The 24,439-nt window shown below is 47.5% G+C and overlaps 1 protein-coding gene across 1 annotated transcript in view; it reads left to right on the top strand.

Moving 5' to 3' along the window:
• The first annotated feature begins 393 nt into the window (after positions 1 to 393).
• The window catches only part of corin (corin, serine peptidase), an 89,303-nt gene continuing 65,257 nt past the window's right edge, over positions 394 to 24,439 (top strand). Inside the window, exons 1-5 of the mRNA XM_045721373.1 lie at positions 394 to 576; positions 4,683 to 4,827; positions 8,869 to 9,270; positions 14,338 to 14,551; positions 23,886 to 24,151. Of these exons, the coding sequence (XP_045577329.1) occupies positions 541 to 576; positions 4,683 to 4,827; positions 8,869 to 9,270; positions 14,338 to 14,551; positions 23,886 to 24,151 (1,063 nt within the window). The 5' untranslated portion in view covers positions 394 to 540. The remainder of the gene's footprint in view (positions 577 to 4,682; positions 4,828 to 8,868; positions 9,271 to 14,337; positions 14,552 to 23,885; positions 24,152 to 24,439) is intronic.

Below are 24,439 nucleotides of genomic sequence, written 5' to 3' on the forward strand. Positions count from 1 at the left end.
GAGAGAGGGAGAGAGAGAGTCAGGGAGGAGAGAGAGACGAGAGAGAGAGGGAGAGAGAGAGTCAGGGAGGAGAGAGAGACGAGAGAGAGAGGGAGAGAGAGAGTCAGGGAGGAGAGAGAGACGGGGGAGAGAGAGAGAGTCAGGGAGGAGAGAGACGGGGGAGAGAGAGAGAGTCAGGGAGAGCGAGAGAGACGGGGAGAGTGAGAGAGACGGGGAGAGTGAGAGAGAAAGTCAGGGAGTCTGGGAGAGGGAGTAAGAGAGAGAGAGAGAGTCAGGGAGAGCGAGAGAGACGGGGAGAGAGAAAGTCAGGGAGTCGGCAGAGAGAGAGAGTCAGGGAGGGAGGGTGTGTGTGTGTGTGTGTGTGTGTGTGTGTGTGTGTTAGTGGGAGGAGTCCTGGGTAATGATAGCGCTCTAGAGGTTCTGCCTGGAGTCTCCCAGAGCAGCGCTGGGCTACCGGAGATTTAGCGTCTACCGTACGGGACAGCGATGAGTGTGTGAGGTGAGGTTAAAGAGCGAGGCAGCGAGAGGCGAACAAGCATCATGTTACCATCTCACGTCACGTTCAGCGGCACCGGGGTAAGAAACTCACCTCTCCTTTTCCTAGATTTTTCACTTCTTCGCTCCCTTGTTCGTTCGATCTTGCTGAATATTCCCGTTCGTCCTGTCTCTCTTCTGCTCTCGAAATATTTGAGTGGCTATTAGAGAACATAATTTTTCTCCTAAATGCCATTTATTTTTCGATCTGTACCGGTTATGTAAACCTAATGGCTTTAGTCCTATGATATAAATTATATATTTCATTTTAGCTGTTATTAAATTGTAGTGAGAATATCTCTGGAGAAACTTTAGCCAAAAACAACACACACACACACAAAAACAACACAACTTTTATAGGCTAGAAAGAATGCCCACATTCTTCACAGACGGCTGGTTCACATTCCCACTGTCTGATTCGGTTAGTTCCCACCAGGAGATTTGTTTAATCCAACGGATCTCTTCCGGTCTGACCGGTTAACGGGGCCTGCAGGTAAGTGCGCCCAGCTGCGCGGCTCCCTATTTAAAGCGCACGAGGTGTGAAACCGTCTCCTCTTCTCCTCCAGCGACGCACCGGGCTCGTCGCGTTTCCACCACTCGCGCTCCAACGTGTGGAAGACACAAAACACAGTCACACTTTCTCTCCCCTCTCTCTCTCTTTCTCTCTCCCCTCTCTCTCTCTTTCTCTCTCTCTCTCTCTCTCTCTCTCTCTCTTTGTCTCTCTCCTCTCTCTCTGTCTCTCTCTCTGTCTCTCGTTCCTCTCTCTCTCTCTGTCTCTCTCTCTGTCTCTCCTCTCTCTCTCTGTCTCTCTCGCTCTAAAAATAAACGTCTTTCTCTTGAGTGGAGAGTTCAGATTCCCCCGTCCTGCACCGGGGGCACGCGGCTGTGCGGCTGGCTGAACGGAAAGTCTGAAGCGAAAAATACCTCGCAGTTAAAAATACCCCCCCTCCTCCCCCCCCCACACACACACACACACACATAAGGGCTGGAGCTGACGCTTAGTCCAAGTGCTGCTTCTGTTAGTGGGGAAAAAAACGGGCACCAGAGACCTCATCCCCCGCCTCGTAACTTACCTGGAAGGAAAGGATTCCCCACGACTACCGCCGTTCTGTTCCGTTACTCCTCTCTGGGTTACGTTAGAGCTCCGTTCTGTTCCGTTACTCCTCTCTGGGTTACGTTAGAGCTCCGTTCTGTTCCGTTACTCCTCTCTGGGTTACGTTAGAGCTCCGTTCTGTTCCGTTACTCCTCTCTGGTTTACGTTAGAGCGCCGTTCTGTTCCGTTACTCCTCTCTGGGGAACGTTAGAGCTCCGTTCTGTTCCGTTACTCCTCTCTGGGTTACGTTAGAGCTCCGTTCTGTTACTCCTCTCTGGGTTACGTTAGAGCGCCCGTTCTGTTCCCGTTACTCCTCTCTGGGTTACGTTAGAGCTCCGTTCTGTTCTGTTACTCCTCTCTGGGTTACGTTAGAGCTCCGTTCTGTTCCGTTACTCCTCTCTGGGTTACGTTAGAGCGCCCGTTCTGTTCCGTTACTCCTCTCTGGGTTACGTTAGAGCTCCGTTCTGTTCCGTTGCTCCTCTCTGGGTTACGTTAGAGCTCCGTTCTGTTCCGTTACTCCTCTCTGGGTTACGTTAGAGCTCCGTTCTGTTCCGTTACTCCTCTCTGGGTTACGTTAGAGCTCCGTTCTGTTCCGTTACTCCTCTCTGGGTTACGTTAGAGCGCCGTTCTGTTCCGTTACTCCTCTCTGGGTTACGTTAGAGCTCCGTTCTGTTACTCCTCTCTGGGTTACGTTAGAGCTCCGTTCCGTTACTCCTCTCTGGGTTACGTTAGAGCTCCGTTCTGTTACGTTACTCCTCTCTGGGATACGTTAGAGCTCCGTTCTGTTCCGTTACTCCTCTCTGGGTTACGTTAGAGCTCCGTTCTGTTCCGTTACTCCTCTCTGGGTTACGTTAGAGCTCCGTTCTGTTCCGTTACTCCTCTCTGGGTTACGTTAGAGCGCCGTTCTGTTCCGTTACTCCTCTCTGGGTTACGTTAGAGCTCCGTTCTGTTCCGTTACTCCTCTCTGGGTTACGTTAGAGCTCCGTTCTGTTCCGTTACTCCTCTCTGGGTTACGTTAGAGCGCCCGTTCTGTTCCGTTACTCCTCTCTGGGTTACGTTAGAGCTCCGTTCTGTTACTCCTCTCTGGGTTACGTTAGAGCGCCGTTCTGTTCCGTTACTCCTCTCTGGGTTACGTTAGAGCTCCGTTCTGTTCCGTTACTCCTCTCTGGGTTACGTTAGAGCTCCGTTCTGTTACTCCTCTCTGGGTTACGTTAGAGCGCCGTTCTGTTCCGTTACTCCTCTCTGGGTTACGTTAGAGCGCCGTTCTGTTCCGTTACTCCTCTCTGGGTTACGTTAGAGCGCCGTTCTGTTCCGTTACTCCTCTCTGGGTTACGTTAGAGCGCCGTTCTGTTCCGTTACTCCTCTCTGGGTTACGTTAGAGCGCCGTTCTGTTCCGTTACTCCTCTCTGGGTTACGTTAGAGCTCCGTTCTGTTCCGTTACTCCTCTCTGGGTTACGTTAGAGCTCCGTTCTGTTACTCCTCTCTGGGTTACGTTAGAGCGCCGTTCTGTTCCGTTACTCCTCTCTGGGTTACGTTAGAGCTCCGTTCTGTTCCGTTACTCCTCTCTGGGTTACGTTAGAGCTCCGTTCTGTTCCGTTACTCCTCTCTGGGTTACGTTAGAGCTCCGTTCTGTTCCGTTACTCCTCTCTGGGTTACGTTAGAGCGCCGTTCTGTTCCGTTACTCCTCTCTGGGTTACGTTAGAGCGCCGTTCTGTTCCGTTACTCCTCTCTGGGTTACGTTAGAGCTCCGTTCTGTTACTCCTCTCTGGGTTACGTTAGAGCGCCGTTCTGTTCCGTTACTCCTCTCTGGGTTACGTTAGAGCTCCGTTCCGTTACTCCTCTCTGGGTTACGTTAGAGCTCCGTTCTGTTCCGTTACTCCTCTCTGGGTTACGTTAGAGCTCCGTTCTGTTCCGTTACTCCTCTCTGGTTTACGTTAGAGCTCCGTTCTGTTCCGTTACTCCTCTCTGGGTTACGTTAGAGCGCCGTTCTGTTCCGTTACTCCTCTCTGGGTTACGTTAGAGCTCCGTTCTGTTCCGTTACTCCTCTCTGGGTTACGTTAGAGCTCCGTTCTGTTCCGTTACATCCAGTTGGATCAGAGCGAAATGATCAACTCTGGAACGGCCGGTCCAATGTGAACAGGAAGAGGTGACGGCATATGTGAAGTGGTAAGCTTATTGACGACGCGCTTGTAGTGTATGTATGTATGAATAAACGGTCATTTTCATTTGTTTTCTGGGAAGATGGACTGAGTTTTTTTTTTGTTGCGCGCTGTTATGCACTAGGACCCTGTAGAGAGAAGATATGTATATATATAAATAGAGTCTGTATGGCTCTGTCATTTGTCGCCAAACCTAGAAGCGGGAATGTCCCGTCTCTCCCACTCCTGGTAAACTCATTATTGTGAATGTTGAGGGTGAGAGCGTCTCAAAGTCTCTTCTAACAACCATGGGACCTTTAAAAACACAATATTCTACCAGCTGACCTGTCTGTTAGTAACGGTCTCCTGTCTCGGTCTCTCTGTGTCTCTCTCTCCTCTCTCTCCTCTCTCTGTCTCCCCTCTCCCCTCTCTCTCTCTCCCCTCTCTCTCCTCTCTCTCTCCCCTCTCCCCTCTCTCTCCTCCCTCTCTCTCTCTCTCTCCTCTCTCTCTCCCCTCTCCCCTCTCTCTCCTCTCTCTGTCTCCCCTCTCCCCTCTCTCTCTCCTCTCTCTGTCTCCCCTCTCCCCTCTCTCTCTCTCCCCTCTCTCTCCTCTCTCTGTCTCCCCTCTCCCCTCTCTCTCTCTCCCTCCTCTCTCTCCTCTCTCTCTCCCCTCTCCCCTCTCTCTCCTCCCTCTCTCTCTCTGTCTCCTCTCTCTCTCCCCTCTCCCCTCTCTCTCCCTCTCTCTGTCTCCCCTCTCCCCTCTCTCTCTCTCCGTCTCCCCTCTCTCTCTCTCCCCTCTCTCTCCTCTCTCTCTCCCCTCTCCCCTCTCTCTCCTCCCTCTCTCTCTCTGTCTCCTCTCTCTCTCCCCTCTCCCCTCTCTCTCCTCTCTCTGTCTGCCCTCTCTCTCTGTCTCCCCAGGTTGCTGATGAGGTCATCACCATGGGTGAAGTGTGTCCTCAGAAGATGACCTCGTCGAAGAACTACATTCGTCTCATCCTCCTCATCCTCGTTCCTGTTATCAGTCTGCTAACCTGTCTACTGCTGGTTCTACTGGCCTTCTCAGGTACACACACACACGCGCGCACACACACACGGACACACGGACACACACACAGCTGGACACGCACACGAGCACGCATCTGGTAATTTCAGTGGTCTTCTCCTCCTTCCTGTCCAGCTGTCTCTGTTTCCTGTGTCCACCCATTGGTTATCTAGTAGGCTGCGTCTGTTGTCCGTTTCTCTGATCACTCTCCCTTATTAATATATACTGCTCAAAAAAATAAAGGGAACACTTAAACAACACATCCTAGATCTGAATGAATGAAATCATCTTATTAAATACTTTTTTCTTTGCATAGTTCAATGTGCTGACAACAAAATCACACAAAAATAATCAATGGAAATCCAATTTATCAACCCATGGAGGTCTGGATTTGGAGTCACACTCAAAATTAAAGTGGAAAACCACACTACAGGCGGATCCAACTTTGATGTAATGTCCTTAAAACAAGTCAAAATGAGGCTCAGTAGTGTGTGTGGCCTCCACGTGCCTGTATGACCTCCCTACAACGCCTGGGCATGCTCCTGATGAGGTGGCGGATGGTCTCCTGAGGGATCTCCTCCCAGACCTGGACTAAAGCATCCGCCAACTCCTGGACAGTCTGTGGTGCAACGTGGCGTTGGTGGATGGAGCGAGACATGATGTCCCAGATGTGCTCAATTGGATTCAGGTCTGGGGAACGGGCGGGCCAGTCCATAGCATCAATGCCTTCCTCTTGCAGGAACTGCTGACACACTCCAGCCACATGAGGTCTAGCATTGTCTTGCATTAGGAGGAACCCAGGGCCAACCGCACCAGCATATGGTCTCACAAGGGGTCTGAGGATCTCATCTCGGTACCTAATGGCAGTCAGGCTACCTCTGGCGAGCAGATGGAGGGCTGTGCGGCCCCCCAAAGAAATGCCACCCCACACCATGACTGACCCACCGCCAAACCGGTCATGCTGGAGGATGTTGCAGGCAGCAGAACGTTCTCCACGGCGTCTCCAGACTCTGTCACGTCTGTCACGTGCTGTGTGAACCTGCTTTCATCTGTGACGAGCACAGGGCGCCAGTGGCGAATTTGCCAATCTTGGTGTTCTCTGGCAAATGCCAAACGTCCTGCACAGTGTTGGGCTGTAAGCACAACCCCCACCTGTGGACGTCGGGCCCTCATACTACCCTCATTGAGTCTGTTTCTGACCGTTTGAGCAGACACATGCACATTTGTGGCCTGCTGGAGGTCATTTTGCAGGGCTCTGGCAGTGCTCCTCCAGTCCTTCTTGCACAAAGGCGGAGGTAGCGGTCCTGCTGCAGGGTTGTTGCCCTCCTACGGCCTCCTCCACGTCTCCTGATGTAGTGGCTTGTCTCCTGGTAGCGCCTCCATGCTCTGGACACTACGCTGACAGACACAGTAAACCTTCTTGTCACAGCTCGCATTGATGTGCCATCCTGGATGAGCTGCAGTACCTGAGCCACTTGTGTGGGTTGTAGACTCCGTCTCATGCTACCACTAGAGTGAAAGCACCGCCAGCATTCAAAAGTGACCAAAACATCAGCCAGGAAGCATAGGAACTGAGAAGTGGTCTGTGGTCACCACCTGCAGAACCACTCCTTTATTGGGGGTGTCTTGCTAATTGCCTATAATTTCCACCTGTTGTCTATTCCATTTGCACAACAGCATGTGAAATGTATTGTCAATCAGTGTTGCTTCCTAAGTGGACAGTTTGATTTCGCAGAAGTGTGATTGACTTGGAGTTACATTGTGTTGTTTAAGTGTTCCCTTTATTTTTTTGAGCAGTATATATACATTATTCCACTTCTCTCTGACCGTCACAGCGTTTATCTCTCCACTTCTCTCTGACCGTCACAGCGTTTATCTCTCCACTTCTCCCTGACCGTCACAGCGTTTATCTCTCCACTTCTCCCTGACCGTCACAGCGTTTATCTCTCCACTTCTCCCTGACCGTCACAGCGTTTATCTCTCCACTTCTCCCTGACCGTCACAGCGTTTATCTCTGACCGTCACAGCGTTTATCTCTCCACTTCTCCCTGACCGTCACAGCGTTTATCTCTCCACTTCTCTCTGACCGTCACAGCGTTTATCTCTGACCGTCACAGCGTTTATCTCTCCACTTCTCTCTGACCGTCACAGTGTTTATCTCTCCACTTCTCTCTGACCGTCACAGCGTTTATCTCTCCACTTCTCTCTGACCGTCACAGCGTTTATCTCTCCACTTCTCTCTGACCGTCACAGCGTTTATCTCTCCACTTCTCTCTGACCGTCACAGCGTTTATCTCTCCACTTCTCTCTGACCGTCACAGCGTTTATCTCTCCACTTCTCTCTGACCGTCACGACGTTTATCTCTCCACTTCTCTCTGACCGTCACAACGAGAATCTCTCCACTTCTCTCTGACCGTCACAGCGTTTATCTCTCCACTTCTCTCTGACCGTCACAGCGTTTATCTCTCCACTTCTCCCTGACCGTCACAGCGTTTATCTCTCCACTTCTCTCTGACCGTCACAGCGTTTATCTCTCCACTTCTCTCTGACCGTCACAGCGTTTATCTCTCCACTTCTCTCTGACCGTCACAGCGTTTATCTCTCCACTTCTCTCTGACCGTCACAGCGTTTATCTCTCCACTTCTCTCTGACCGTCACAGCGTTTATCTCTCCACTTCTCTCTGACCGTCACAGCGTTTATCTCTCCACTTCTCTCTGACCGTCACAGCGTTTATCTCTCCACTTCTCTCTGACCGTCACAACGAGAATCTCTCCACTTCTCTCTGACCGTCACAGCGTTTATCTCTCCACTTCTCTCTGACCGTCACAACGAGAATCTCTCCACTTCTCTCTGACCGTCACAGCGTTAATCTCTCCACTTCTCTTTGACCGTCACAACGAGAATCTCTCCACTTCTCTCCGACCGTCACAGCGTTTATCTCTCCACTTCTCTCTGACCGTCACAGCGTTTATCTCTCCACTTCTCTCTGACCGTCACAGCGTTTATCTCTCCACTTCTCTCTGACCGTCACAACGAGAATCTCTCCACTTCTCTCTGACCGTCACAGCGTTTATCTCTCCACTTCTCTCTGACCGTCACGACGTTTATCTCTCCACTTCTCTCTGACCGTCACAACGAGAATCTCTCCACTTCTCTCTGACCGTCACAGCGTTTATCTCTCCACTTCTCTCTGACCGTCACAGCGTTTATCTCTCCACTTCTCTCTGACCGTCACAGCGTTTATCTCTCCACTTCTCTCTGACCGTCACAGCGTTTATCTCTCCACTTCTCTCTGACCGTCACAGCGTTTATCTCTCCACTTCTCCCTGACCGTCACAGCGTTTATCTCTCCACTTCTCTCCACTTCTCTCTGACCGTCACAGCGTTTATCTCTCCACTTCTCTCTGACCGTCACAGCGTTTATCTCTCCACTTCTCTCCGACCGTCACAACGAGAATCTCTCCACTTCTCTCCGACCGTCACAGCGTTTATCTCTCCACTTCTCCCGACCGTCACAGCGTTTATCTCTCCACTTCTCTCCACTTCTCTCCGACCGTCACAGCGTTTATCTCTCCACTTCTCTCTGACCATGTATTTATTTATTTTATTTAACCTTTATTTAACCTTTATTTAACCTTTATCTAACATTTATTTAACTTGGCAAGTCAGCCACTACTAAAGGGCACCAATAATAAGTAGAGACTTGCTTGGGACAAGAAACACGAGCAATGGACATTAGACCGGTGGAAATCTGTCCTTTTGGTCTGATGAGTCCCAATTTGAGATTTTTGTTTCAAACCGCCGTGTCTTTGTGAGATGCAGAGTAGGTGAACGGATGGATGATCTCAGCATGTGTGGTTCCCACCGTGAAGCATGGAGGAGGAGGTGTGATGGAGTGGGGGGTGCTTTGCTGGTGACACCTGCCCTGAATGACGGGTCGCCACTGAGACCCTATAGTATTGATTAGTCATCTGTTATCAGAACATCTATCTCTTCAGTATATAGTATTGATTAATCATCTCCAGGCTATAAGATTCCTCCTGTGTGTGTTGTGTTTCAGGAATCTTTGGCAATGTTTTCTTTTCGGGAGGAGAGTCGAACCCCCTCTTCGGCACGGCGTTCCCTCTCTCCACGGACACTCCGTTCACCGCCATCGGGACCTCTCCCGTTAACCCTAATGTGACCGGACCTGCCGGCACCGTGACCACGACCTCAGATCGACCCGACAGTAAACACAACCTCGACCCAACTGGAACTCGCTATATTCCACACACTGATATTACTACTGTCACACGCTCTTCCTCTTCTTCATCCTCCTCATCCTCTTCATACTTCTCTTCTACAACTCCTCCCGCCATGGTTCACACAGACCCTCGTGATTGGGTGACCTCTATGACGTCACTGGGCACCTCCTGGCCAATCGGCACCACCCAAGATCCTTTGAGTCCCGCCTCCGACCAGGGTAAGACCCCGCCTCTCTCTCTCTCTGTCTCTCTCTCTGTTCTCTCTCTCTCTCTCTCTCTCTCTGTCTCTCGCTCTCTCTGTCTCTCTCTGTCTCTCGCTCTCTCTGTCTCTCTCTCTCTCTCTCTCTCTCTCTCTCATTCAATTCAATAGACTTTTATTGACATGGAAAGTTAAATTACTTATATTGTCAAAGGATACGTATAACAAAAATGGTGTGACCAACAGCAATAATAATAGTAGTAGTAGTAGTGGAAATGGGATTAACAGCAACTACAACAACAATATTAATCAGAACAACAATACATTAAAGCGACGGTAGTAGACCAGTGTCAACATGACTGAGAAAGACACATGGTATGAAAGACAAAACAAAACTACATGGGAAATATTATCCACATTACATTGCACTTTTCACTGGCTGTCCCTCAGGTTGAGACAGGAGGACACATATCTGTCTGTCCCTCAGGTTGTGGCAGGAGGACACATATCTATCTGTCCCTCAGGTTGTGGCAGGAGGACACATATCTGTCTGTCCCTCAGGTTGTGGCAGGAGGACACATATCTGTCTGTCCCTCAGGTTGAGACAGGAGGACACATATCTGTCTGTCCCTCAGGTTGAGACAGGAGGACATATCTGTCTGTCCCTCAGGTTGAGACAGGAGGACACATATCTGTCTGTCCCTCAGGTTGAGACAGGAGGACATATCTGTCTGTCCCTCAGGTTGAGACAGGAGGACATATCTGGCTGTCCCTCAGGTTGAGGCAGGAGGACATATCTGTCTGTCCCTCAGGTTGTGGCAGGAGGACATATCTGTCTGTCCCTCAGGTTGTGGCAGGAGGACAATATCTGTCTGTCCCTCAGGTTGAGGCAGGAGGACACATATCTGTCTGTCCCTCAGGTTGTGGAAGGAGGACACATATCTGTCTGTCCCTCAGGTTGTGGCAGGAGGAACATATCTGGCTGTCCCTCAGGTTGTGGCAGGAGGACACATATCTGTCTGTCCCTCAGGTTGTGGCAGGAGGACATATCTGGCTGTCCCTCAGGTTGTGGAAGGAGGACATATCTGGCTGTCCCTCAGGTTGTGGCAGGAGGACACATATCTGTCTGTCCCTCAGGTTGTGGCAGGAGGACACATATCTGTCTGTCCCTCAGGTTGTGGCAGGAGGACACATCTGTCTGTCCCTCAGGTTGTGGCAGGAGGACATATCTGTCTGTCCCTCAGGTTGTGGCAGGAGGACATATCTGGCTGTCCCTCAGGATGAGGAAGGAGGACACATATCTGGCTGTCCCTCAGGTTGAGACAGGAGGACACATAGTTGAGAACAAGTCCTTTATTTAACCAGGTTAGGCTAGTTGAGAACAAGTCCTTTATTTAACCAGGTAGGCTAGTTGAGAACAAGTCCTCTATTTAACCAGGTTAGGCTAGTTGAGAACAAGTCCTTTATTTAACCAGGTAGGCTAGTTGAGAACAAGTCCTTTATTTAACCAGGTAGGCAAGTTGAGAACAAGTCCTTTATTTAACCAGGTAGGCTAGTTGAGAACAAGTCCTTTATTTAACCAGGTAGGCTAGTTGAGAACAAGTCCTTTATTTAACCAGGTTAGGCTAGTTGAGAACAAGTCCTTTATTTAACCAGGTAGGCTAGTTGAGAACAAGTCCTTTATTTAACCAGGTATGCTAGTTGAGAACAAGTCCTTTATTTAACCAGGTTAGGCTAGTTGAGAACAAGTTCTCATATACAATTGCGACCTGGGCCAAGATAAAGCAAAGCAGTTCGACAACATACAACAACACAGAGTTACACATGGAATAAAACAAACATACAGTCAATAATACAGTAGAGAAATAAGTCTATATACAATGTGAGCAAATGAGGTGAGATAAGGGAGGTAAAGGCAATAAATAGGCCATGGTGGCGAAGTAAATACAATATAGCAAGTAAAACACTGGAATGGTAGATTTGTAGTGGAAGAAAGTGCAAAGTAGAAATAGAAATAATGGGGTGCAAAGGAGCAATTTTTTATTTTTTTTTCCCTCATGATTTGGTCTAATTGTGTTGCTGTCCTGGGGCTCTGTGGGGTCTGTTTGTGTTGCTGTCCTGGGGCTCTGTGGGGTCTGTTTGTGTTGCTGTCCTGGGGCTCTGTGGGGTCTGTTTGTGTTGCTGTCCTGGGGCTCTGTGGGGTCTATTTGTGTTGCTGTCCTGGGGCTCTGTGGGGTCTGTTTGTGTTGCTGTCCTGGGGCTCTGTGGGGTCTGTTTGTGTTGCTGTCCTGGGGCTCTGTGGGGTCTGTTTGTGTTGCTGTCCTGGGGCTCTGTGGGGTCTGTTTGTGTTGCTGTCCTGGGGCTCTGTGGGGTCTGTTTGTGTTGCTGTCCTGGGGCTCTGTGGGGTCTGTTTGTGTTGCTGTCCTGGGGCTCTGTGGGGTCTGTTTGTGTTGCTGTCCTGGGGCTCTGTGGGGTCTGTTTGTGTTGCTGTCCTGGGGCTCTGTGGGGTCTGTTTGTGTTGCTGTCCTGGGGCTCTGTGGGGTCTGTTTGTGTTGCTGTCCTGGGGCTCTGTGAGGTCTGTTTGTGTTGCTGTCCTGGGGCTCTGTGGGGTCTGTTTGTGTTGCTGTCCTGGGGCTCTGTGGGGTCTGTTTGTGTTGCTGTCCTGGGGCTCTGTGGGGTCTGTTTGTGTTTGTGAACAGAGCCCCGGGACCAGCTTGCTTAGGGGACTCTTCTCCAGGTTCATCTCTCTGTAGGTGATGGCTTTGTTATGGAAGGTTTGGAAATCGCTTCCTTTTAGGTGGTTGTAGAATTTAACAGCTCTTTTCTGGATTTTGATCATTAGCGGGTATCGGCCTAATTCTGCTCTGCATTATTTGGTGTTTTACATTGCACACAGAGGATATTTTTTGCAGAATTCTACATGCTGTTTGGTGTTTGTCCCATTTAGTGAATTCTTGGTTGGTGAGCGGATCCCAGACCTCACAACCATAAAGGGCAATGGTTTCTATAACTGATTAAAGTATTTTTAGCCAGATCCTAATTGGTATGTATCTCTGTCTCTCTATCAGTTATACTTTGTACATTTATGGGCTTCTACCTTCAGAGGTCAATCACATTATAAGCAGTCTCTCTCTGTTGTGTGTGTGTGTGTGTGTGTGTGTGTGTGTGTGTGTGTGTGTGTGTGTGTGTGTGTGTGTGTGTGTGTGTGTGTGTGTGTGTGTGTGTGTGTGTGTGTGTGTGTGTGTGTGTGTGTGCTGTCTGCGTCCTCTACCATCGTGGAGACGACGGGCTGAATTCTGAAGCACTCCAGGAGGGAGGGACAGGCCGTAACCATAAATCATTCAGGACATCTCTGGAATATTCTTCTCTCTCTGTGAGCAGGGGGAATGAGAGACGGAGAGGACTAAAAACACGATGTCCGTGAACCATTATCCAGAAGTCCTCTTCCATCCTCCTCTCTCTCTCCTCTCTCTTTCACCTGACTATGGCTAATTAGAGAGGGGTCTGGGCAGAGAGAGGGGTCTGGAGAGAGAGAGAGGTCTGGAGAGAGAGAGAGGTCTGGAGAGAGAGAGGGGTCTGGACAGCTAGAGAGGGGTCTGGACAGCTAGAGAGGGGTCTGGAGACAGAGAGAGGGGTCTGGAGAGAGAGAGGGGTCTGGAGAGAGAGAGAGGTCTGGAGAGAGAGAGGGGTCTGGACAGAGAGAGAGGGGTCTGGAGAGAGAGAGAGAGGTCTGGAGAGAGAGAGGGGTCTGGAGAGAGAGAGGGGTCTGGAGAGAGAGAGAGGGGTCTGGAGAGAGAGAGAGGGGTCTGGACAGAGAGAGAGAGGGGTCTGGAGAGAGAGAGGGGTCTGGAGAGAGAGAGAGGGGTCTGGAGAGAGAGAGGGGTCTGAGAGAGAGAGAGGGGTCTGGAGAGAGAGAGGGGTCTGGAGAGAGAGAGAGGGGTCTGGAGAGAGAGAGAGGGGTCTGGAGAGAGAGAGAGGGGTCTGGAGAGAGAGAGAGGGGTCTGAGAGAGAGAGAGGGGTCTGGAGAGAGAGAGGGGTCTGGAGAGAGAGAGGGGTCTGGAGAGAGAGAGGGGTCTGGAGAGAGAGAGAGGGGTCTGGAGAGAGAGAGGGGTCTGGAGAGAGAGAGGGGTCTGGAGAGAGAGAGAGGGGTCTGGAGAGAGAGAGAGGGGTCTGAGAGAGAGAGGGGTCTGGAGAGAGAGAGGGGTCTGGAGAGAGAGAGGGGTCTGGAGAGAGAGAGAGGGGTCTGGAGAGAGAGAGGGGTCTGGAGAGAGAGAGAGGGGTCTGGAGAGAGAGAGGGGTCTGGAGAGAGAGAGGGGTCTGGAGAGAGAGAGAGGGGTCTGGAGAGAGAGAGGGGTCTGGAGAGAGAGAGGGGTCTGGAGAGAGAGAGAGGGGTCTGGAGAGAGAGAGGGGTCTGGAGAGAGAGAGAGGGGTCTGGAGAGAGAGAGGGGTCTGGAGAGAGAGAGAGGGGTCTGGAGAGAGAGAGGGGTCTGGAGAGAGAGAGGGGTCTGGACAGAGAGAGGGGTCTGGAGAGAGAGAGGGGTCTGGTACTAGACCACAGTTGTCCTGTGTAGGTTAGCGGCAGGACCCTGGGTTTGACTCCTGCTGGCAGTCTCTTTGGATCTAATCATCTGATAAATTAATGGTTTTTATCAACGGTATTATCTATTAGCGTTATGTTCTAACGACTCTCTCTCTCCCCCTCTCTCCTCTCTCTCTCCCCTCCCTCTCCTCTCCCCCTCTCTGCTCTCTCTCCCCCTCTCTCCTCTCTCCCCCTTTCTCCTCTCTCTCTCCCCCTCTCTCTCTTCTCTCCCTCGCTTCTCTTTCTCTTCCTCTCTCCTCTCCCCCTTTCTCCTCTCTCTTTTCTCTCCCCTTTCTCCTCTCTCTCTCCCCCTTTCCTCTCTCCCTCTCTCCTCTCCCCTTTCTTTTCTCTTTTCTTTCTCTCTTCCCCTTTCTTTCTCCCTTCTCTCTCCTTTTCTCCTCTCTCCCCCTTTCTCCTCTCCTCTCCCCCTCTCCTCTCTCTCCCCCTCTCTCCTTTCTCTCCCCCTCTCTCCTCTCCTCCCCCCCTCTCTCTCCAACCCCCCTGCAGACTGTGTCCTGATCTCAGAAGCCCAGTGCACCATGCTTCCCTATAACCAGACGTCTCAGTCCCCGGGGCTCGCGGTGGTGAGGTCCTCGGAGGTTGACATGTTCCTTAACTTCTTCTCCTATTTACACCGTCTCGGCTGCTACAGACACATCATGCTGTTCGGCTGCACGCTTGCACTACCAGAATGCATCGCTCAGCGCCACGGACAACCCAGGTAGGGGATGGGGGGGGGGTAGTGTGTGTGTTGGTACTTCTCCTATTCATTCCTGTGTTGTTATTTGTATGTTATGTTTTTATTCTAGTAAATAATGAAAGGGGAGGAGTTGAAACAGGAAGTCTTTCCAACAAAAAAAAAAATGTTGAACGACAAAGATGTTGGGGTTAAATTTGAAAACATCCCTATTACCCCTATTACCCCTCTCCCCCTCTCCCCCTCTCCCCCTCTCCCCCTCTCCCCCTCTCCCCCTCTCCATTCATATTATTATTACCCCTCTCCCCCTCTCCCCCTCTCCCCCTCTCCCCCTCTCCATTCATATTATTATTACCCCTCTCCCCCTCTCCCCCTCTCCCCTCTCCCCCTCTCCATTCATATTATTACCCCTCTCCCCCTCTCCCCTCTCCCCCTCTCCCCCTCTCCATTCATATTATTATTACCCCTCTCCCCTCTCCCCTCTCCCCCTCTCCCCCTCTCCATTCATATTATTATTACCCCTCTCCCCCTCTCCCCCTCTCCCCCTCTCCATTCATATTATTATTACCCATATTCCCCCAACTACTGAGAATTGCATCTGAAAAGGCGTCCATTTCCTAAGTCTGAATCTATATGTCCTTCTATACGTCCTTCTATACGTCCTTCTATACGTCCTTCTATACGTCCTTCTATACGTCCTTCTATACGTCCTTCTATATGTCCTTCTATACGTCCTTCTATACGTCCTTCTATACGTCCTTCTATACGTCCTTCTATACGTCCTTCTATACGTCCTTCTATACGTCCTTCTATACGTCCTTCTATACGTCCTTCTATACGTCCTTCTATATGTCCTTCTATACGTCCTTCTATACGTCCTTCTATACGTCCTTCTATATGTCCTTCTATACGTCCTTCTATATGTCCTTCTATACGTCCTTCTATATGTCCTTCTATACGTCCTTCTATACGTCCTTCTATACGTCCTTCTATACGTCCTTCTATATGTCCTTCTATACGTCCTTCTATATGTCCTTCTATACGTCCTTCTATACGTCCTTCTATACGTCCTTCTATACGTCCTTCTATATGTCCTTCTATACGTCCTTCTATACGTCCTTCTATACGTCCTTCTATACGTCCTTCTATACGTCCTTCTATACGTCCTTCTATATGTCCTTCTATACGTCCTTCTATACGTCCTTCTATATGTCCTTCTATATGTCCTTCTATACGTCCTTCTATACGTCCTTCTATACGTCCTTCTATACGTCCTTCTATACGTCCTTCTATATGTCCTTCTATACGTCCTTCTATACGTCCTTCTATACGTCCTTCTATACGTCCTTCTATACGTCCTTCTATACGTCCTTCTATATGTCCTTCTATACGTCCTTCTATACGTCCTTCTATACGTCCTTCTATACGTCCTTCTATATGTCCTTCTATATGTCCTTCTATATGTCCTTCTATACGTCCTTCTATACGTCCTTCTATACGTCCTTCTATACGTCCTTCTATACGTCCTTCTATACGTCCTTCTATACGTCCTTCTATACGTCCTTCTATACGTCCTTCTATACGTCCTTCTATACGTCCTTCTATACGTCCTTCTATACGTCCTTCTATACGTCCTTCTATACGTCCTTCTATACGTCCTTCTATACGTCCTTCTATACGTCCTTCTATACGTCCTTCTATACGTCCTTCTATACGTCCTTCTATACGTCCTTCTATACGTCCTTCTATACGTCCTTCTATACGTCCTTCTATACGTCCTTCTATACGTCCTTCTATACGACCTTCTATACGTCCTTCTATACGTCCTTCTATACGTCCTTCTATATGTCATTTTGTGGGGTCAGTTTTGGCTGGTCTTAAGCCAGTGCATTTGTCAAAATGTACGCTCCGTTTCCAATTTCGACCTGTACAAGCCCTTGCTTTTCTATTTTTAAAAACGAGGCGCCAGGATTAGTAATTTATCTGTCTTAGATGAGCTTCCGCTGAGGTGGGAGGGTTGGGAATACCTGAGGGGTGTCCTTAAAAAAAAACGTGCCAAAAGTCCCAATTTCAATATGTGCTTTTAAGACCGACCGAAAACCGTTGACTGCAGCAGTGCATGAAGCACACTACCCATAATGCACATAGAAAAGGAGAGATCTTTTTTTTTTTTTTGTCCCCTTTTTTAATTGGATTAAACACCAAGCCGACGCCCTCCTCTGAATGAAGACTGTTGTTGCTGTTGTTGTCCTGACCAATGCATTCACAGAGCAGTGAAGACTAAAGGATTTGTGAGAACGATTTGAAGTAAAGCAGCAGAGCTTTATTAACGAACCCAGTGACTGGACATCCCCTTTAACTACGTTATTAACGAACCCAGTGACTGGACATCCCCCTTAACTACGTTATTAACGAACCCAGTGACTGGACATCTCCTTTAACTACGTTATTAACGAACCCAGTGACTGGACATCCCCTTTAACTACGTTATTAACGAACCCAGTGACTGGACATCCCCTTTAACTACGTTATTAACGAACCCAGTGACTGGACATCCCCTTTAACTACGTTATTAACGAACCCAGTGACTGGACATCCCCCTTAACTACGTTATTAACGAACCCAGTGACTGGACATCCCCTTTAACTACGTTATTAACGAACCCAGTGACTGGACATCCCCTTTAACTACGTTATTAACGAACCCAGTGACTGGACATCCCCTTTAACTACGTTATTAACGAACCCAGTGACTGGACATCCCCTTTAACTACGTTATTAACGAACCCAGTGACTGGACATCCCCTTTAACTACGTTATTAATGAACCCAGTGACTGGACATCCCCTTTAACTACGTTATTAACGAACCCAGTGACTGGACATCCCCTTTAACTACGTTATTAACGAACCCAGTGACTGGACATCCCCTTTAACTACGTTATTAACGAACCCAGTGACTGGACATCCCCTTTAACTACGTTATTGTAGCCAACACCTCATACTATTTGGATGTGCGTAGAAACCCTTCCATGTAGAACCATAGAGATGGAACCCCTCCATGTAGAACCATAGAGATGGAACCCCTCCATGTAGAACCATAGAGATGGAACCCCTCCATGTAGAACCATAGAGATGGAACCCCTCCATGTAGAACCATAGAGATGGAACCCCTCCATAGAGATGGAACCCCTCCATAGAGATGGAACCCCTCCATGTAGACTATAGAGATGGAACCCCTCCATGTAGAACCATAGAGATGGAACCCCTCCATAGAGATGGAACCCCTCCATGTAAACCATAGAGATGGAACCCCTCCATGTAAACCATAGAGATGGAACCCCTCCATGTAGAACCATAGAGATGGAACCCCTCCATGTAGAACCATAGAGATGGAACCCCTCCATAGAGATGGAACCCCTCCATGTAAACCATAGAGATGGAACCCCTCCATGTAAACCATAGAGATGGAACCCCTCCATGTAGAACCATAGAGATGGAACCCCTCCATGTAGAACCATAGAGATGGAACCCCTCCATAGAGATGGAACCCCTCCATAGAGATGGAACCCCTCCATGTAGAACCATAGAGATGGAACCCCTCCATGTAAACCATAGAGATGGAACCCCTCCATGTAGAACCATAGAGATGGAACCCCTCCATAGAGATGGAACCCCTCCATGTAAACCATAGAGATGGAACCCCTCCATAGAGATGGAACCCCTCCATAGAGATGGAACCCCTCCATAGAGATGGAACCCCTCCATAGAGATGGAACCCCTCCATAGAGATGGAACCCCTCCATGTAGAACCATAGAGATGGAACCCCTCCATGTAGAACCATAGAGATGGAACCCCTCCATGTAGAACCATAGAGATGGAACCCCTCCATAGAGATGGACTGGGAGATGGAACCCCTCCATAGAGATGGACTGGGAGATGGAACCCCTCCATAGAGATGGACTGGGAGATGGAACCCCTCCATAGAGATGGACTGGGAGATGGAACCCCTCCATAGAGATGGAACCCCTCCATAGAGATGGACTGGGAGATGGAACCCCTCCATAGAGATGGACTGGGAGATGGAACCCCTCTATAGAGATGGACTGGGAGATGGAACCCCTCCATAGAGATGGACTGGGAGATGGAACCCCTCCATAGAGATGGACTGGGAGATGGAACCCCTCCATAGAGATGGACTGGGAGATGGAACCCCTCCATAGAGATGGACTGGGAGATGGAACCCCTCCATAGAGATGGAACCCCTCCATAGAGATGGAACCCCTCCATAGAGATGGAACCCCTCCATAGAGATGGAACCCCTCCATAGAGATGGACTGGGAGATGGACTGGGAGATGGAACCCCTCCATAGAGATGGACTGGGAGATGGAACCCCTCCATAGAGATGGAACCCCTCCATAGAGATGGACTGGGAGATGGACTGGGAGATGGACTGGGAGATGGACTGGGAGATGGACTGGGAGATGGACTGGGAGATGGACTGGGAGATGGACTGGGAGATGGACTGGGAGATGGAGATGGGAGATGGAATGGGAGATGGACTGGGAGATGGACTGGGAGATGACATGGTCCGGTGATATGAAGTTATATTCCTGTATGTTTGTTTGATGAACAACAACAGGTAAAAGCCGTTACAGTAGGCTAGGTTTACCCTGCTCTGGTGACAGCTGGTTCCACAGCGATGTGTCTGTCGTGCATTAGCCAAGGAGCCTGTCCATAACGGCTTTCTAAATGCTCTATTGGTGAGGCTTTTGCATTATTCACAAAGCAATGCTCCATTCGGCTTGTATCCATCCCCAAAGAGCTGTTACCAAAGACCTGCTCCTCCAAACACCTTATTATTCAGTCCTATAATACAGTAGTCCTGGACTATATGTTATTATTCAGTCCTATAATACAGTAGTCCTGGACTAGATGTTATTATTCAGTCCTATAATACAGTAGTCCTGGACTAGATGTTATTATTCAGTCCTATAATACAGTAGTCCTGGACTATATGTTATTATTCAGTCCTATAATACAGTAGTCCTGGACTAGATGTTATTATTCAGTCCTATAATACAGTAGTCCTGGACTAGATGTTATTATTCAGTCCTATAATACAGTAGTCCTGGACTATATGTTATTATTCAGTCCTATAATACAGTAGTCCTGGTCTATGTTATTATTCAGTCCTATAATACAGTAGTCCTGGACTAGATGTTATTATTCAGTCCTATAATACAGTAGTCCTGGACTATATGTTATTATTCAGTCCTATAATACAGTAGTCCTGGACTATATGTTATTATTCAGTCCTATAATACAGTAGTCCTGGACTATATGTTATTATTCAGTCCTATAATACAGTAGTCCTGGACTAGATGTTATTATTCAGTCCTATAATACAGTAGTCCTGGACTAGATGTTATTATTCAGTCCTATAATACAGTATCAACAGTAGTCCTGGACTATATGTTATTATTCAGTCCTATAATACAGTAGTCCTGGACTAGATGTTATTATTCAGTCCTATAATACAGTAGTCCTGGTCTATATGTTATTATTCAGTCCTATAATACAGTAGTCCTGGACTAGATGTTATTATTCAGTCCTATAATACAGTAGTCCTGGACTATATGTTATTATTCAGTCCTATAATACAGTAGTCCTGGACTATATGTTATTATTCAGTCCTATAATACAGTAGTCCTGGACTAGATGTTATTATTCAGTCCTATAATACAGTAGTCCTGGACTAGATGTTATTATTCAGTCCTATAATACAGTAGTCCTGGACTAGATGTTATTATTCAGTCCTATAATACAGTAGTCCTGGACTAGATGTTATTATTCAGTCCTATAATACAGTAGTCCTGGACTAGATGTTATTATTCAGTCCTATAATACAGTAGTCCTGGACTATATGTTATTATTCAGTCCTATAATACAGTAGTCCTGGACTAGATGTTATTATTCAGTCCTATAATACAGTAGTCCTGGACTATATGTTATTATTCAGTCCTATAATACAGTAGTCCTGGACTATATGTTATTATTCAGTCCTATAATACAGTAGTCCTGGACTAGATGTTATTATTCAGTCCTATAATACAGTAGTCCTGGACTATATGTTATTATTCAGTCCTATAATACAGTAGTCCTGGACTAGATGTTATTATTCAGTCCTATAATACAGTAGTCCTGGACTAGATGTTATTATTCAGTCCTATAATACAGTAGTCCTGGACTATATGTTATTATTCAGTCCTATAATACAGTAGTCCTGGACTAGATGTTATTATTCAGTCCTATAATACAGTAGTCCTGGACTATATGTTATTATTCAGTCCTATAATACAGTAGTCCTGGACTAGATGTTATTATTCAGTCCTATAATACAGTAGTCCTGGACTAGATGTTATTATTCAGTCCTATAATACAGTAGTCCTGGACTATATGTTATTATTCAGTCCTATAATTCAGTATCAACAGTAATATATTTTTTATTATCCAAACTTGCTATTGAGTAAACATTGGATGTTTTAAATATATATGTTTTAAAAAATATGTTTTTTTTTTACTGTTGCTATCATTCGTTACTGTAGTTTATGCTATTTAATAAACTATCAATCCACAGTGGACCAGGACTAGAATATTCCACGGCCCAAATTAGAGTTGATGACAAGTCAGAAAACCTTCTTCACTAACCTAGGGAACTTTGAGACCACCACAGTATTAAACCATGGAACACCTTGATTGGCCAGTGAGTGGCCAATCCCTCGTCACAGCGACAACTTACTTATTCATCAAAACCCCTTTTCGCTCTACCGCCAACTATTGCGCTCATAATACCGGCTGTGAAAATAGCAACAATATTTCTGACCCCCCCCCCCCATCCTCTTCTGCAAACCACTGGAAACACAGGACAACAGGAGAGGATATGTTTTAAAGTACTGGACAGCTTTTGTGACATCAAATGGACTTTGGTGGTCGAGATGTGTTGGTATCTGTACTGATGGTGCAAAAGCCATGACAGGGAGACATAGTGGAGTGGTAACGCGCCTGCAAGCAGTTGCTCCCGACGCCACTTGGGTCCACTGCAGCATCCGCCGAGAGGCTCTCGCTGCCAAGGGAATGCCTGACAGCCTGAAAGACGTTTTGGACACTACAGTGAAAATGGTTAACTTTGTTAAAACTTCTTTCAGGATTGGTGGGTCCCCAGCGGGATGGTTGTGCTAACGTAGGCTAATGCGATTAGCATGAGGTTGTAAGTAACAAGAACATTTCCCAGGACATACAGTTGAAGTTGGAGTCATTAAAACTCGTTTTTTTTCAACCACTCCACAAATTTCTTGTTAAAATACAACCTTTATACAGGGCATTCGGAAAGTATTCAGACCCCTTGACTTCCACATTTTGTTATTTTACAGCCTTATTCTAAAATGGATTCAATTAAACGTTTTTCCTCATCAACCTACACACAATACCCCATAATGACATCACAATACCCCATAATGACATCACAATACACCATAATGACATCACAATACACCATAATGACATCACAATACCCCATAATGACATCACAATACACCATAATGACATCACAATACACCATAATGACATCACAATACACCATAATGACATCACAATACCCCATAATGACATCACAATACACCATAATGACATCACAATACACCATAATGACATCACAATACACCATAATGACATCACAATACCCCATAATGACAAAGTGAAAAACTGTTTTTAGACATTTAGACCCCACTATTTACCAAGAGAGTTTTCATATCTATATTTTTCGTAGCTGTCTATTTACCACCACAAACCGATGCTGGGCACTAAGACCAGACTCAACTAGCTCTATAAGGCCATAAGTAAAACAAGAAAATGCTCATCCAGAGGCGGCGCTCCTAGTGGCCGGGAACTTTAATGCAGGGAAACTTACATCCGTTTGACCTAATTTCAACTAGCAGGTCACATGTGCAACCAGAGGGGGAAAATAACTCTGGACCACCTTTACTCAACACACAGAGACGCGTACAAAGCTCTCCCTCGCCCTCCATTTGGCAAATCTGACCATAATTCTATCCTCCTGATTCCTGCTTACAAGCAAAAACTAAAGCAGGAAGTACCAGTGACTCGCTCAATACGGAAGTGGTCAGATGATGCGGATGCTAAGCTACAGGACTGTTTTGCTGCACAGACTGGAACATGTTCCGGGATTCATCCAATGGCATTGAGTAGTACACCACATCAGTCACTGGCTTCATCAATAAGTGCATCGATGACGTCGTCCCCACAGGGACCTTACGTACATTCCCCAGGCAGCATCTGCACTGAGCTAAAGGGTAGAGCTGCCGCTTTCAAGGAGCGGGACTCGAACCCGGACGCTTATAAGAAATCCCGCTATGCCCTCTGATGAACCATCAAACAGGCAAAGTGTCAATACAGGACTAAGATTGAATCCTACTACACCGGCTCTGAGAACTTGCAAACTATTACGGACTACAAAGGGAAGGACAGCCATGAGCTGCCCAGTGACACGAGCCTACCAGACGAGCTAAATTACTTCTGTGCTTGCTTCGAGGCAAGCAACACTGAAGCATGCATGAGAGCACCAGCTGTTCCGGACAACTGTGTGATCACGCTCCCCGCAGCCGATGTGAGCAAGACCTTTTAAACAGGTCAACATTCACAAGGCCGCGGGGCCAGGCGGATTACCAGGACGTGCACGCCAAGCATGCGCTGACCAACTGGCAAGCGTCTTCTCTGACATTTTCATTGCAGATTATTCAAATAAATACACCTGATCAGCAGTCAAGGGGTAGAGGAGTGATTTCCCTTAGACATCTTTGTCCAAATTTAAAAAAAACCTTCGCCTGCTTTTTAAAGCTATTGCTAATTTTTCTTTGCTTAATTAATCACAAAAGGGGAACGCTATTCCATAGACAAATGGCTGTATAGAAAAACATGCTCCTCGAAGTACTGTTTACTCTTGGGATTTCACAAGACATATCACTAGCTCTGGTATTGTAACTGTGTTGGTTATAGACCATATCAATGTGTTTTTTTTTTTTCTTCATGTAACCTGGGGCACGATCATTTTAAGTGATATCCTCTGGGTCCACATTGTACAATTTGTTGATATATATATATATATATTCAATTCAATTAAAATGCGTTTGGTTGGCTAAATTACAGCCTTATATGTTAAAATAACTCCTTATATGGTCCTATAAAGTCAGCGCCATATTTTGTAAGGATACAATACTGCAGCTGATTAATATATCTCTCCTTTTCTCTCTTTTTCTATTCTCTCTCTCTCTCCTCTCTAGACGTGTAGTCCTACCCTGTCAATCTTTCTGTGAGTCAGCCAGAGAGGGCTGTGAACCAGTCCTCCAGCTCTTCAACGCGTCATGGCCTGACTTCCTGCGATGTTCCCAGTTCACCAACAACACTTCCGGGTTGCCAGGGTTGTCGTCCATGGCAGTGCAAGCCGAGTCAGGGGTCAGCCCAGGTACAGGGGTTAAGGCCACGCTCCTCAGCCTCAACTCCATCCCTTCCAGCTGCTACTCTCCCAGACAGGTCAAAGGCAAACCATGTGAGAACATGCTCGTTCACTATAGACACTATATACTCACTATACACACTATAGACACTATACACACTATACACACTATATATACTCACTATATACTCACTATATATACACTATAGACACTATATACTCACAATATACACACTATACACACTATATACTCACTATATACACTATATACTCACTATATACACTATATACTCACTATATACACTATATACTCACTATATACACTATATAGACTATATACTCACAATATACACTATATACACACTATACACACTATATACA

This window comes from Salmo salar, chromosome ssa07, assembly GCF_905237065.1.
Source record: "Salmo salar chromosome ssa07, Ssal_v3.1, whole genome shotgun sequence".
Lineage (NCBI taxonomy): Eukaryota > Metazoa > Chordata > Actinopteri > Salmoniformes > Salmonidae > Salmo > Salmo salar.